Source organism: Diabrotica undecimpunctata, chromosome 9, assembly GCF_040954645.1.
Source record: "Diabrotica undecimpunctata isolate CICGRU chromosome 9, icDiaUnde3, whole genome shotgun sequence".
Taxonomy (NCBI): Eukaryota; Metazoa; Arthropoda; class Insecta; order Coleoptera; family Chrysomelidae; genus Diabrotica; species Diabrotica undecimpunctata.
The window spans coordinates 68,932,113-68,948,284 of NC_092811.1; the positions used below are offsets into that span (position 1 = coordinate 68,932,113).

A 16,172-nucleotide genomic window follows, 5' to 3' on the forward strand; every position below is an offset into this window, starting at 1 on the left:
TTGCTCGGGCTCTAAGCTATCAAAATTGAACACAGAATGTACATTTTGTATGTTATCATTTAAAATTAAGCTCTTAAGAAACCGCCACTTAAGCGTTAACCTCCGATCGCGCGCCACGAAATGCTACGTACTCTCTACGCTACTTTACGGAGTTGAAGGGTGGACGTTAACAGCAGCAACTATAAAGAAGTTAGCGGCTCTAGAAATGTGGCTGTATCGACGCATACTGAGAATACCTTGGACAGACAGAGTGACCAACACAGAGGTATTAAGACGAATGGGTAAAGAGATGGAATTGTTAACAACTGTTAAAAAAAGGAAAGCGTCATACCTGGGCCATGTGTTCCGTAATGATAAGTACAGTCTGCTACAGCTTATCGTGGAAGGCAAGATTGAAGGTAGAAGAGGTTTGGGTATAAAGAAGAAATACTGGCTGAGAAATTTGAGAGAATGGTTTCAAATACCAGAAGCCGCGAACATAATACATGCGGCACAAAACAGAGAAACCTATCGTTTGATGGTCGCCAACCTTCGGTAGAAGACAGCACATAAAGAAGATCATTTAAAATATGATTTAGTATTAAATCTTCTATAACCTCGTCATTTGCTTCAACTAATATGGCTTGTTCTAAAATGTTTTCCATATTTCTGTAGAAAAAATTTGAAACCCAAAATGTACAAAACCAGACAGAATAATAGGGTAAATGCACCAGTTGTTGGCCATGTGCTAGTTATTGGCCTACTAATATGTTTTGATTAGAATTAGGAAAATGTTGATATTTTGTTAATTCTAACTACTTTTTTTAAGTTTGGCAACATGTCTCCTAGAGTATGACACATCTAGTTTCAAGGTAACCATTAAATTTTAGTCAGTATTCGATGTTGAATGAGACACTCTTCTGTGCCGCTAGTTTGCAACCGAAATTTTGTTATTTACCTATAGAAACTTGTGTTGGTCGGTAAGTACTATATACTGCAATTTACTTTCTACTTTATATTTTAGTTTTTGTGAGAATATAGTGTATGTCCTGTTCCAAACTGCATAACAAATATAACGTTATTTATACAAATAACGTAAATTTTAAGGTGGCCTACTACTAATGCATGAAATTATAAATGTATCAGTTATTGGCCTATATGGCCAATAACTGAAACATTAGATTTTGTAAGAATCTAGTGATTGACATATGTTAATAACTAGTGTTTTATATGTGGCCAATAACTAATTATTATAAATTGTTTTAGAAAATATGCCAAAACGATCTAAAACTGAAAACAATTATAAAAAAAGTATTCCGAAGACGATGTTAAAAAAGCGTTAGAGTTAATTTAAAATGGTATGAGTGAGCGAGAAGCCTCAAGAATTTTTAATATTCCCAGAGCCACTATAAGTTACCGGAAAAGTGGAAAATTTCATTACAAGATATGACCATATGACCCCATGGACCAGATCCATTTCTTTCGAAGGATGAAGAGGAACAACTGAAACTCTGGATTTTTCATTGTCAAAATAAAGGATTTCCTGTTCGTGTTGACGACATTAAGGACCCCGTTAAATCATTTTTAGAGCGTAACCCTAGAGTTAATCCATTTGTTGAAAATAGACCAGGTAGAACATGGCTATCAGCATTTCTAAAGCGCAATCCCAACATTTCGTTAAGGACTTCAGAGGGAGTGACATCAGCAAGTTCAAACATTAACCAAAGGGATATTACCAAATGGTTTGACAACATAAAATCTTATCTAAATAAAAAAGGACTTTCAGACGTTCTTTAAGACCCAACAAGAATCTTTAATGGTGACGAGACATGTTTTTATCTATGTCCCAAAAATTAAAAAGGTTTTGGCTATGAAGGGTTCCAGAAACGTCTATGAAATTAAACATAACCCAAAGGTTAACTTAACAGTTATGTTCACATTTTCTGCAATAGGCAATATTTTACCTCCTATGATAATTTATCCCCATAAAAAATTGCCAAATGATATACTAAGTGATGTGCCGAATTCGTGGGGTATTGGTTTAACTGAAAATGGTTGGATGGACAACAAAAACTTTTATGAATATATTAGAAATATATTTAACCCTTATTTAGATCGAAATAATATTACACGTCCGGTGATACTTTTTGTTGATGGGCATAAAACCCATTTAACTGTACAGACAAGTCAACTTTGTACAGATTTAAAAATTTAGTAGCTTTATATCCTAATGCCACGAGATTATTGCAACCAGCGGATGTGGCTGCATTTAAGCGTCTAAAAACTTTTTGGAACAAAGCTGTGCTTCAGTTTAGGAGAGACAACCCCCAAAAAGTGTTAACGAAAGTACAGTTTGCCCCTGTTTTAAAATCTGCTATAGATAGGTTAAATCCAGATGTTATCAGAAGTGGGTTTAGGGCATGCGGTATATTTCCTTGGAATTCTTCTGCTATTGACTATTCAAAATATCTTGGGAAAGAATTTGAAACTGAAGATAATCTACATGAGCACAATGATTTACCAACACTTATTGATCCAAATACAACAATTTGCTTATAAACAATTTTGTGAAATAGTTGTCAATGACAAAATTAAAGAGCTATGTCGAAATAATTGTAAAACTCAATCTGATGATTACCAAATAATTGAATTGAAACAAATCTTTTCAGCATTTAAAGAAAAATCATCGGTAGAAATTTCTACAAACGACGAACAAGAAAATGTTTTAGACGAAGAAGTAAAATTTTTAGACACAAGTGAAGTAATTTTCGATACAAATGATATACCTGTAATAATAGATGATACTGAAATTGTAAATATTCCTGAAATCGAAAACGAAATCTTGATGGTACCGTTCGCGTCATAAAAAACTGGTACAACTCTTATTACCGAAAATCATGTTTTTCAAGTTGTGTAAGTTGATCTTGTCACATGTGTCATTCTAATTTCTAGGTCACTGTTGCCAGTTCAACGAAAATATACGAAATCAGCTAAAAGCAGGGCTGTGTGACAGACCGCCAGTTTTGAGTATTCTAAAAACTAAAACATCGAGCATTCTCGATCAGTCAGTTACATTAAATTTTTTTAAACATGCATCCTAAAAAATTCTCATATTAATTTTGTAATTTTTCATTTTTTTGTAATTATCTCAATTAAGTAATCATACCTTGATTTGTGTTTTATTATAATTTATGAAAATATTGCAATTCAAATATAGTGATAGATAAAATCAATCTAGACATAACTTTAAATTATTATAAATATTATAATGAAACATTACAGTGAGGTATTGGATTGTAACTGTCACTTTATAATCTACGTAGGATAAAGTATAATGTTAGTTTTTGTTAATGTTATCGTTCATATAATAAATAATAAATTAATCTTGGTAGTTGGCCTGTGACTAAACTTATTGATACAAAATACAGTTCGTGTTCGGTAGGTAATTGAAGTAAAAAATTAGGTACAGTAGATGCATTCCAATGTTTCCTGTGCCAATAATCTAGGTTTAAAGATCCTTCAAATATTTTGGATATTAGCTGAACCCTATCTCTGGTTATTAAATTTATTAAATACGGTTTTTTGTTGTTAATGATAAAAATAATACCTATCTAATAATAACTTTATTTATTTTTAATTAGATTTAGTGCAATTCCGTTATCTGTGATGGCAACAGCGAATTAATTCACGAACCACTGTATCCAGTCAGAACCCAGGTTTACATTGGGAAAAAAAAGTGTACCAGTTTTATATGACGGGAAGTGTACCTGAGAATGAAATTTTCAACATGCAAAGAATACAAGAATATACAAATCAAGCTGAATCAAGTTTGACGAAAACGGTTAAAGAAGGTCAAAAAACCAAAAAAACCCGAGAAATCCCTAAACATTTTTGAAAATATATCTGTAAATGCTACAAATAAATCTATTGCGACTTACTTAATATGGACAGATACTCCAGCACGAAAAGGAAATAAGGAAACTCAAAAGCTTCCATTTTTTCTAACTTCATCAGATAGAAGAAAAATAGAAAAAGAAAAAATGGAAAAAAAAATTAGAAGAGGAGCGTAAAAAGGAACAAAGCAAACTTGAAAGAAAAGAAAAACAGAGTATTAAGGAAAATCAAAAGAAATTAAAAAGCTCGAATAATAAAAATCCCAAAATATTAGCTAAAACTTTTAAGTCTGAAGAGAAAAGTAGACAACCCATAGAAATGACCTGAACAAAATTAAAAAAAGGTGTAAAAGTTCACATTCCTATTGAAAAATATCAAAAAAAGACAAAAAAAGCATTGAAAGTGTTTTCTCCTCTAAACCAGAAAAGTAGAAGTAACAATATTGAGGTTTTTGAGCCACCACTACCTGAATTTGTCAAAGTTCCTATACCAGAGTCTCATTCTCACACAAAATCATTAAGCTCTAAAAAACCAAGATAATATTGACATTTTCATGCATTCACCTACACCAGAAGTGAATTTGAGATTATCTTCGCAAATATTTCTCGCCCACCCTAAATCTCCAAGCCCTGAGAAAAAAATTGTACCCAAACGGAAATTATTTGATGATAATACAGATCAGTCCTCAACAAAAATTACAATTCTATCTGATAAGTTATTATCAAATATTCCTTCACACTTTGAAAATCGAAACTTGGTATCAAACGTTCTTCCGCGTTTTAAAAATAAAAACTTGGTATCAAACATTCCATCACATTTTAAAAACCAAATAGTTACTAAAGGTGCGTGTTATCTATGTGTACTAAATATTACAGAGTGTAAAGAAGGCATTAGATGCCAAATGTGTCTTAGAACATATCATGTAACTTGCATAACAAGATTCTATGGCGACACAGATCAAGTATATGTTTGCGAATCTTGCCAAAATAAAAAATAGAAGTTTACTTTGACATGTGTTTTTTTTTGTGTCCATCCTCATCACAAAATCCTTGCTTACCTTAACACCTACCTATCTATCTATTTTAACTTACGAATTATTTGGTAAAATATCTCTTTAAAAAATGATGGCCAATCACTAACACATATGGTGTCAATAACTGGAACAGGGTGGCCAATAACTGGTTCATTTGCACGTTTACAAAAGAACACATATAAAATATTTTCACACATGAAATATTAACGTAATAAAATTTTGCAATATGTAGAAATAATAATAAAATTCCATGGTGTTAAAAAAAGTTACAATAGGCCACAGTGACAAAACATTTCATAGATATATCGACGTGCTCTCCTTAAGAGGCCAATAACTGGTGCTCTTACCCTATATAATTTGGTGAAAGCTAAAAGAAAACAAAAAAAAATTAATTATTTTGCTGTCACATGCGATATTTGACTGACAGCTGCCAGCTATTAACGTGAAGCACCAATTCGACCATTTGATAACTCTAAAATTACATATCCGTTAAAAATTATACCGTAAAAAATAGCGTTTACTTGTCAAAATAACGGAAGGATAAAATTTTACTTGATAACTCTCTATTATCAAAAAAATTTTTTTGTTAAAATCCTTTATAAAAGGTATATAAATTAAAAAGCCCAAACGAACTATGTCATGAAGACAAAACGTTTTCGGAATCCATATTCCATCATCAGTGTCTAGGTGTACATGTTTTGAGCCACTAAATATTTGGGTAAAAACCTGTTAAAAGTTATATGTTACAATTTAGTTTACATTATTTAGTCTTATATTTTAGGATGTTAAAGTTACCAGTGGATATGATAACATGGCAACGTACAACTCCACATAAAGTTGCTGGTCCTGAGACAAAGTGTCTACGAGGACTTGATGATAGCAACTTGATGATAGAGTTTGTCAAGATTGTGTTGTTGGACACAAAATTTTGAAGTTTGAGAAATATTTGCAAAAATTTACCATTGTTGTCTTTTTTGAGGTTTGCTTGTATCAGTTCCAAATAAAGAATTGTTGTTTGTTAAAATCGATAAAATATGTTTGATGTTATGAAGAAGGTAGATAATAAAAATTGTATCATAAAAAATTGTTTTTTTTTTCATTTTTTGTAAAATATTTAAATACATAATGTGTGTCTCTTAGACACCACCCGACCTTTGGTGTAAAACAAATTCACCCGTGCCGCGAAGGGTTAAAAGCGATTAATTATAGAGACCCTGGAAACTTCATAACTCTTGAAGAACTTTATTTAGTGGCTAAGATACCTTAATTAACGTTAGATAGAGATTCTAATTTAATTTTAAGAAAAAGATGTTTAGATTTTTTTATAGAAAGTGCAAACCAGATATGATTTTATTAATGAGGTGTTAATCAATAGACAATTGATCCTGCAAAAATCATTCATGGGAAACCACCTAGTATCCTTCAATTGGCAAAACATTTTTCAAATTCAGTTAATGAAAATCAAATTCAACCATTAGATAATGAATTGCGCTTGCTTAGAAGTAGTGAAATTTTAAAAGATTTTTCTGGCAGTATAAATGCAGAAGAATTTTGAGCAAAAATTAGCAAAATTCAATATGGAGATAATTCCTTTATGCTTCCTCTACTTTCGACTTTTGAACGCATATTTTCACAAGTTAATCTTATGAAAACCACCTATCGAAATCGCCTATAGTAAGTAGGTAACTTGCACACTAAAAATTTTTTGAAAAATAATAATCAAACATGCTGTTCTTTAATTAAATAATATCATTAATTCTTTATCTACGGCGGAGAACATCTTCCGTAGGGTGTGTATGGCGGAAGTGGTGACCCCCCATTTTAGGGTTCGTATAAAATTAAAAGGGTGGACGGAACCCATTGGCGGTAGATCCCGCAATCCGCCTAGGAGAGGGAGACTCTGAACTCAAACTCAACCTGGTCCTCCAGGTTGGAAGTTAAGGCATTGGCTAACTCCCCAGTACTTGTAAAAAACATCACACGCCTCGGAATAGGACGGCACAACAAAGACGACATAAGCTTCGAAAAAAAACACGATTTTTTGGTACATGGAACGTTCAAGGTATATCAAAAAAACTCTTGTAATGAAGTCTATGAAGTCTTGCATGAATTAACAGAACTAAAAATAGACATAGCAGTCATTACCGAAACAAAAAAGAAGGGAACCGACTATGAAAATCTAGGCAAATACGGCCATTTCTATAGTGGTGTACCAAAATAATGTAGAACTCTACAGGGAATTTATTTAATGATTCTCAGAAGACTAAGAAAGTTCATAAAAACCTGGGAAGCCATAAGTAGAAGATTAATTAAAGTAAATATGTGTCTTCACCGATATAAACTAATAATTATGGGCGTATACGCAATAAATAACGACGCACTAGCCAATGTAAAAACTGATACCACATAAACTGATACACAGCTATACATGGATTCAGGAAACACGAAACATAAAATCAATAATCGATTATATTGTAACAAAACAAAAACCCGACTGAGAGTGCAAGATGTAAGAGTTCAGAAAAGCGCAACATGCGGTAGTGATCACTGTTTATTACGTTCAAAAATACATTTCCCAATCAGAAGACAACAGAAAGAAACACATATAGACATAAACAAGACAGAAAAGATGGAGGAACGAAGATACAACATCAGAAGCCTAGATGAAGAAAGTACCCAAGACTTATTCAAAAATAGATTGGATGAGAAGCTACAAATTGCCGCCCCTAAGAATATCGACCAGTTATATGATCATATAAAAAACTGTTAACACGAAGCAGCATTTGAAGCAATGGGGTACTACATAAAACTCAAGGTAAACAAACCATACTGGTGGGACAACGAAATAGAGGAAGAAATAAAATCTAAAAGACAACTATACCAACAATATTTAAGATCCAAATGCTTAAAAAGACAAAATAAAATATAAAAAAAAACAAGCAGAAGGACGAAGGAAAATCTCTAAGTAGAAGAACGAGTCTTGGGAAAGAAACTGCCAAAGAATAAATACTTATCTAGGAGGAACCAGAAGCACAGAAAGCTGGAAACTGATAAAAAAAATGACAAAAGAAAAGAATAAAGAAGTAATACAGAGCATAAAACATTAAGACTGGGAAGAGTATTTCAGAGAACTTTTGGTAGAGAATAGAATCGAATTTCAAAAACAAAACCAAGGTAGAATTTTAATAGTCGGCTCACCAGTAAGATTAACAACAGAGGAAATTAAAAATGTATATAAACAGTTGAAGAGGGACAAAGCACCCGGACCAGGGGATATACCCGGAGAATTGTTTAAGTACGGAACGAACAAATTGTACGAATGTCTTCGACAACTATTTCAAGAATGCATAAACACAAGCGAAATCCCTACGGAATGGAAGATATCATACCTCAGTACTATACATAAAAAGGGTGATAAAAATAATTGTGAAAATTACCGAGTAATAGCTGTAACCTGATCTATGAGTCGAATATATGGAAAGGTTTTAAAGAGCCGAATCGAAAGAGAATACTTAGACTATGAAGCAGAACAACAAGCACGATTTCGTACGGGTCGATCCACTATTGATATTTTCTCCTTAACAAAGATAATAGAAAAAAAGATGGCGCGGAATCAAGAGATTCATATGTTGTTCGTCGACCTACGGAAAGTCTACGACAGCGTTCCACTGAAGAAGCTGTAACAATCAATTTAAGGCACGAATATTGTTATAAAATTAATAAAAGCCGTCAAAGTGCTATACAACCAACCAATAATAAAAATAAATGCAGGGACACAAATAACAACAGGATTTATAACATCAAAAAGATTAAAGCAAGGATGTTGTCTGTCCCCCACTTTATTTAAAATCGAAAGTACTTTAACCCATTAACGCCCAAATTATTTTTTTTTGCATTTTTAACGTAATTTTTTGTTTCGTAATATATTTTGAGGTACAAAATGATGTCCTTTTAAAATTTTTGTTTTTTGTGTTCAAATTTTTGGAAAAACAACTGTCCTCATTTGAGGACGCTGGGCTCAACTACTATAAAATTAAAGACAAAATTTAGTTTAACAAAATAAGTTTATTTAGTTGTTTTTCAAATTATTTTCATATTATACACTATGGAGATAAAAAATGTTTATATAAATCCTATATTTTTTTATGAAATTGTTCAAAACAAATTGATACGCAAAGCGTTACATTACATTTTTGGCAATATGTTCGTGGTTTTGACGTACAGTCTCGATTTTGACATCTTCGTTGTTTTTCCCGTTTTGCTATAATGTGATTTTTACTATCATATCTAATGTCTTCACAGATATTGCTTCTTGATGTACTTGGAAGACTAAGTGGTCGACCTTTGCTTATTCTTACGCCATGACCACGTTTTAGATACGAAGTAGCTGTTTGTCGCCTGTAGTCTTTGATGGATATATTTTTTTCTCCTTTATGTATCATATTATACAGCACGCACCCATTTACTATAGCCATATCTATCATTCGTGTAAAAAGACACCAATACCATTTTTTTCCTCTGACAGATATATGGTGTTTTTCTAATAGCCAGTCATGGTGATCCACGCCACCCATATGTTTGTTATAATTGGAAAAAGCGGATGGTTGGCTCACTTATACTTTATTTTTTTCCTTCTTACTCCATCGTTGAACCTGATTGGTGGGAAAAACCGTATCATAGTTAGTTCCAACAGAAACACAATTACTGTCGTTCCATTTGCATATTAGTATTTTGTTGTTTTTGTCAAAGCACCAGTCATACGCGCCTCGAGGTTCTTTTTGTAGGTCGTTTGATTGTTTAGTAGGACACTTTGCAGTTCGGTTTTCTCTAATAGTTCCCGTAGCGCGATACCCCTTTTCTTTTAATTGGCAAAGGAGACTAACTTGTAAAAAAGTTATCAAAATATACAATATGTCTCTGTGGGTTTTCTACGATACTCAGCATGTTAGAAACAACTCTTGTACCTAAAGGCTCAGTTGATTCCTCTCCCGAAGCTTTTCCACAATAAAGAGCAAAATTGTAACAATAACCATTATCGCCACACAGCGTCCACAGTTTAAAACCAAATCGAATTGGTTTGGCCCTAATGAATTGTTTTAGTGAATTATGGCCGTAATACTTCACTATCATTTCATCTACTGATATATGTTGGTGAAACACTCCCCATTGTTGGAACTGCGCATTTAGAAGATTTAGCAAAGGTCTAATTTTGAATGACTTATCATGTTTGTTATTGTCAGCTTCGGAATTATTTGCAAAATGGATTAGATGCTTTATTTCTAAATATGCATTACGACTTAATGCATTTTTTACAAGCGGTATTCCCAAGTCTTCTTGTTCAGACCAGTAGTCCCTCTTGCTGGGTAATTGGTGGTATCCAGTAAAAATTAGAAATCCAATAAAAATTTTAATTTCTTCAGCTGTTATTGAGTAACCATGTTTATTTTTTTGCTCTGTAGCATAGCGTTGTGTTTCTGTTATGATGTGGTTGTAAATAACTTCATCAAAAAACATTTCAAAAATTTGTAGTGGAGTGTATTGACGTACCTGCCTCTTTACATTTTCATATACTTCTTTAGCTCCTTCATTTTCAATGTGTTCATATTGTGGATCCGATTTACTCCAGTTAGGTACAAACGGTTTTTTGGATTCATATTTTTTCCTTTTGGTTATTGGTACAAGTGGTAAGTCATCTTCATCATCAAGATTTTGATCATCTTCTTCCTCAATAAAAACTTCAGTCCCTCCGGGTATGTCTTCCATCTCAGCAACGCCTAATTCATCGTCATTGATTGCGTGCTCGTCTGTTAAATCATCGACTTCGAGGGGCAATGCAGCTATATCAGCATCTATTAGTTCAGAATTTAAATAATCAATGGCCTCTTCAAGATTACGAAAATATCTTCGACTCATCCTAAAATAGAAAAAAAAAACAATTAGTTAATCAAAATACCCGTATAGACTTTTTACACAAAATATATGAATTTGCCCAGCGTCCTCATTTGAGGACGCATAATAGTCTTATAATTTTTTTGACATTTTTTTTACTGGGCAGTCATTTTTGAATTTTTTTGTGTAAGTTGTGGATCTAACCTAATAAAAAATACAAATTTTTAGAACTCACCTTTGCAAGTAAAAAAGTTATGCACGTCGATGTAAGTATAGTTCAATAAACTTGAAAATCGTACTTTTAACCTTGGGCCAGTATCTCGTCAAATAAAAATAAAGCGCCGACACATACACTTCTGTCTACGATAGTGCTTCTACTAAACCACTGCGGTAAGCAATCACCAAATATTCACGCAGACATTGTTTTATCCCCACCTAAACAAGCCATCGTCAAACGAGGACGCTGGGCGCTAACGGGTTAAAAAGATGGAAACAAAAATGCAGGACAATGGGGATACCGCTCATCAACACTATGGTATATACGCTCAACTTTACAGACGATCAAGTAATAATGGTTCAAGATTATGACGATTTAAACTGTATGACATTAAAGTTAATTGAAGAATAGGATATATGGGGTCTAGAAGTATATAAAAAGAAAACCGAATACCTGTGCATTGAAGAAGAACAAAAATATCTCATATTAGACGATAACACCACGATAAAGCACTGCTGTGACTACAAATATCTAGGTATCACTATTTTACAAGATGGAACATTAGACAAAGCCATAAGAGAGAAGAGAAATACGTCAGGGAGAAAAGCCATCACAACGTTAAACAGCATTTTATGGGACCAATCCATCAGCAAAGAAAATAAAAAGAGGATATATGAGACTATAGTAAAAAGTATTACTTTATACAGCTGTGAGGTGTGGCCACTGAAAGAAAGAACACTGGCAATGCTGAAAGCGACGGAAATGGATTTTTGGAGAAGTACCGCAGGAAGATCTAGAAGAGAAAGGATTACCAACGAACGCATTAGAGAAATAATGGGAATCAAAGGAACAATCGCAGATGACCTAACAACAAAACAACTTATCTGATTCGGACACGTACAAAGAACGGATGAACAACGAATATCAAAAGAAATATTAAAATGGCAACCAGAACGAAAGAGAAAACGAGGTAAACCGAGAAAAAGTTGGAGGGAAGGAATAAATAAAGAACTGAGAGAGAGAGAGAGGGCCATTGAAGAAGACCTATGGAACAACCGGACTAAGTGGCGATTGGAAGTCGGAAAACGGCGAAGAACGTTATAAACCAACAAGTAGTAGTAGTAGTAATTGTTTATTGATCTTTTGTGTGTATATCCAGTATATCGTGTTCTATATTGTATTCTAAGTTTTACTAATTGCCTATGTATCGTAAAAATACTCCCTCACTGATTCTACTGAAATCTACTGATTTTTCGAGGCGACGTCTACTAATAATCAGAAAAATCGTCTGGGAACACTGTCGACAGTTGTACAGGGACACTGTGACAGTAAATTGATTACTGTAAAGGTAGGCTAAAGGTTGGGAAAATTCAGAAGTGTAACAGTGGTGTATGTAGTACACCAAGCATCTATACCCGGGCCAAGGGAATCCAAGGGAATTAAAGGTCGCATGATCACTCAATGCAAGCATCGACAGGTCGTACAAAACTAGACCTTCTAAGAAATAACCCAGTCTGGTTAAAAAAAGGTCGAAAAATTTTTCGCAGATATCTGAAGTTTTTAAGACATAGGTGGGGGTTACTAGATGACTAGTGGATGAAAGAGTACTCGTATTCTTACCTTGCGTTTTTTTAAACAATAATTTATGGTCACAATTTGATTTTTTGTCTATAAGTTTTTTCCCTTATATTTTACATAAACAATATTTATATCATTTTTTTTATATCAAGAATATCTTTATTTTCCCGTTTTTTAAATTAAAATTGATAAATAATTTACGTAGATATTTGCAAAAAAGCAGTTTTTTTGCACTAATTTATAAATTTTATTAATTTTTTTAATAACAAAATAAAATGTTATTAATACATTTGAACATCGAGGAACTACCGTCTTTTAAATTTGTGCGAAATATCCCCCCAATCGGTCAAATGGTTTAAAAGTTATTTAATTTATTTATCCCCGGGGCTAAATATTTAAACTATTGAACTTACTCTATTAATGATGCTAAACATATTTAGCAAATTTCATAGGATTCTTTAAGACTTAAACTATCTCAGAAGTTAAATGCATATTGCGTTTTCATCGAAATTATTTAGAAAATAAACGTTTGAAAAAGATGTATATTTTTTACTTATAAACAATTTTAATAACTTTTATATTTTTCAAGCTACAGACTTGTACGTACAATAATTGGATAGTTGGTAAAAAAAACTAACATTAAAAAAACCTATGACCAATAGGAACGAAGTTAGTGTAAAAAATTACCTGAAATTTAACCTAGATATGCCCAACGTCCTATATATAGAACGCCTGAAGCAAGTCCGGTCCTGTCGCACTCTTGCCCAGTAAGTAATGCTGACTACAGGTAATCGATCTCTAGGAACCACCCGATGTAATAAACTTTAAAACGAATATTAGTTACACCATAATATTTGTGTAGTTAACATCAAAAATTGTACAAAGTACATAAACTGGTTCAAGTTTCCTAACGTAGAGCAAGTAGTGTAGGGACCACACTGAAGAGCAATACTCGAGGTGAGATCTGACTAAGGAGAAGTAAAGAACTTTAATAATGGATAAGTTTGTAAAGTCATTATTTTTATTCATAGATGTTTGAATAATATTGATATGAGTATTGAAACAAAGATAATGATCTAGTGTAATTCCCAAGTCCTTGATTTTATTTACAGTATTGAGTAATTGGCCATCAATGTAATAGTTTAATAATATAGGGTGGTGCGTACAGTTATAGTTAATTACATAACATTTGCTGGAATTAAGGTTCATATCGTTAAGTAAACACCATACAGAGAGGTCAGTTCTAATTGCAATATGGCAGCGTCATGATTTTTTATAATTTTAAAGCACTTTAAATTATCAGCAAATAGTAAAGCAGCACAATCGTGAAAGCAGTTGGTAATACTGTTAATAAATAGATTAAAGAGTAATGGACCCAAGTGGGACCCCTGACATTAGTTTGAGATAGTCAGCCCAGCACGTTCGATTATTTTAAGATTATTTAAGAATTAATAAATACTAAAACTGACACAAGAAGGAAAAGAGGATGACCACGAGGGAAATGGATAGAATCAGTAAAAGAAGACTTGGGATTGTTGGGAGTACAAAACTGAAAAAACCTACCACAAGATAGGAAGAAAACAATTGAAGCATTGGACCTCTAAGGCCTGTTTGAGCTATATATATATATATATATATATATATATATATATATATATATATATATATATATATATATATATATATATATATATATATATATATAATTAAAACTAAAACAGAATAATTCAAATTAATGAAAACAAAATAAGGAATCTTAAAACTAGGGGAAGTGTGCCTATGTTGGACCCCTGCCTAAGATGGACCCCCTGCTGTAATTTCAAATATGGCGTGATTACATGCATACGTTAAGCTAAGTGTTGCTTTTGTTTTGTATAAAATGACTACACTTTCTTTGTCAAATACCATACTTTGTTTTAGGTTAGAATGGTCAAAACAAAAGTAGCAGAATTAAATTTACTGTTTTGTCTATTTGCCTATGATGGACCCCTTTGTCATTACCTATGACGGACTAGGGGTCCATCATAGGAAAAAGGAAATAAGTTGCTAGTTACCGATTAACATAATACATTTTACAGGGATGGATCCTCATAAAAGGCAACAGTAGAATGAGAGTAACTTACAGCAAGCTGTAAAAATCATACAAGAAAAAACTATGGGGTTTAAGCTGGCAGCAAATACATTTAACGTTTGCCAGGAAGTACCAAAGGTGATTTGGGAGAACGAAGACCAGTATTTTCCACTGCTATTGAAAAAGAAATTGCTGACCATATTATCACCATGGAAGCTCGTTTTTTTTGGCCTGACCAGTAAAGATTTACGAAAACTTGTATACGAAGTAGCTGAAAGAAACAATATTAGCCACAGTTTTAATAAGGAAACTAAGATGGCAGGCTGGAAATGGGTCAGAGGCTTTTTAAAGCGAAATTTTGGAATATCATTACGAACTCCAGAAAATACTTCGTTGGCAAGGGCTCAAGCTTTTAATAAACCAAATATATGTGCCTATTTTACAGCATTAGCACATATATTAGACGAGTTTCAGTTTCCACCGGAAAACATTTATAACATGGAATAGTCCGGTTTGACCACTGTGCAAAAGAGATCGCAGAAGATTTATGCTAGTAAGGTCGCAAACAAGTTGGTGCTTTAAGTAGAGCAGAGCGCGGTCTACATGTTAGGGTCGTATGTGCAATGAATGCAATTGAAACATATGTTCCTCCTGCTTTGATTTTTCCTCGACAGAGAAAGAAAGACGAACTTATGATCGATGCACCTACTGGAAATGTAGCCTTCGCTCAAGAAAAAGGATGGATGACTTCCGACATTTTCTGTCTCTGGCTGCAACATTTTTTAAGGTATTCAAAGGCTTCTAAAACCAACCAAGTTTTGTTGTTACCCGATTGTCATGGTAGTCATAAAAGTTTTGAAGCTCTACAGTTTGCCAAAGAAAACGGTATTATTATGTTTTGTTTTCCTGCTTACTGCTCTCATCACGTCCAACCCTTGGACGTAGGATTTTTTGGACCACTTCAAACTTACTACGGCCAAGAAATTCAATGATGGCTGCGACAGAATCCAGGTAAAACAGTTACCCAATTTAAAGTAACCTGTATCTTTAATAGAGCATATTTAAAAAGTGCTCTTCCATCAAAAAAGACAGGAATAGAACCGTTCATTACCAGGATGTTTTGACAAGAACTCACTACCGGAACATCGGAACCAACATGTTTCTTCGATTGAAGGTTTATCAAAAATCACTGATCAGAAATCAACATCATCGTTAGTCCTAAACCTCTCGGTTGAAGATATTTGTCGTCCTCCTTAAGCTGGAGTATCTAAAGTAACTCAGAAAAGAGGTAGAAAACGGGGTAAAACAGGATATTTCAATTCAACGCCAGAAATTGATGATATAAAACAAAAAATTTCAGGAAAAGAAGCAAAAAAAAAGAAAACAAGACGCAAGAAAAGTGAAAAGGCAAGTTCGTGTTTCAACTACAAACAGTTCTGAAGACGATTGTGAATCTTCTTTTGAAGAAGACGACTCGAACGATGCAGTTTGCATTTACTGTAACGAACTAT

General features: G+C 33.2%; 1 protein-coding gene across 1 annotated transcript; it reads left to right on the forward strand.

Annotated features, from left to right (window-relative positions):
- Nucleotides 1-15,284: 15,284 nt before the first annotated feature.
- Nucleotides 15,285-15,653, forward strand: LOC140451083 (uncharacterized). The gene has a single exon (XM_072544805.1). It carries the CDS (start codon nt 15,285-15,287, stop codon nt 15,651-15,653), a length of 369 nt encoding a protein of 122 aa, XP_072400906.1.
- Nucleotides 15,654-16,172: the final 519 nt, after the last annotated feature.

What these genes read in the sequence shown, in the direction of transcription:
- LOC140451083 (XM_072544805.1), top strand. Translation starts at nt 15,285, where the DNA reads ATGAATGCAATTGAAACATATGTTCCTCCTGCTTTGATTTTTCCTCGA.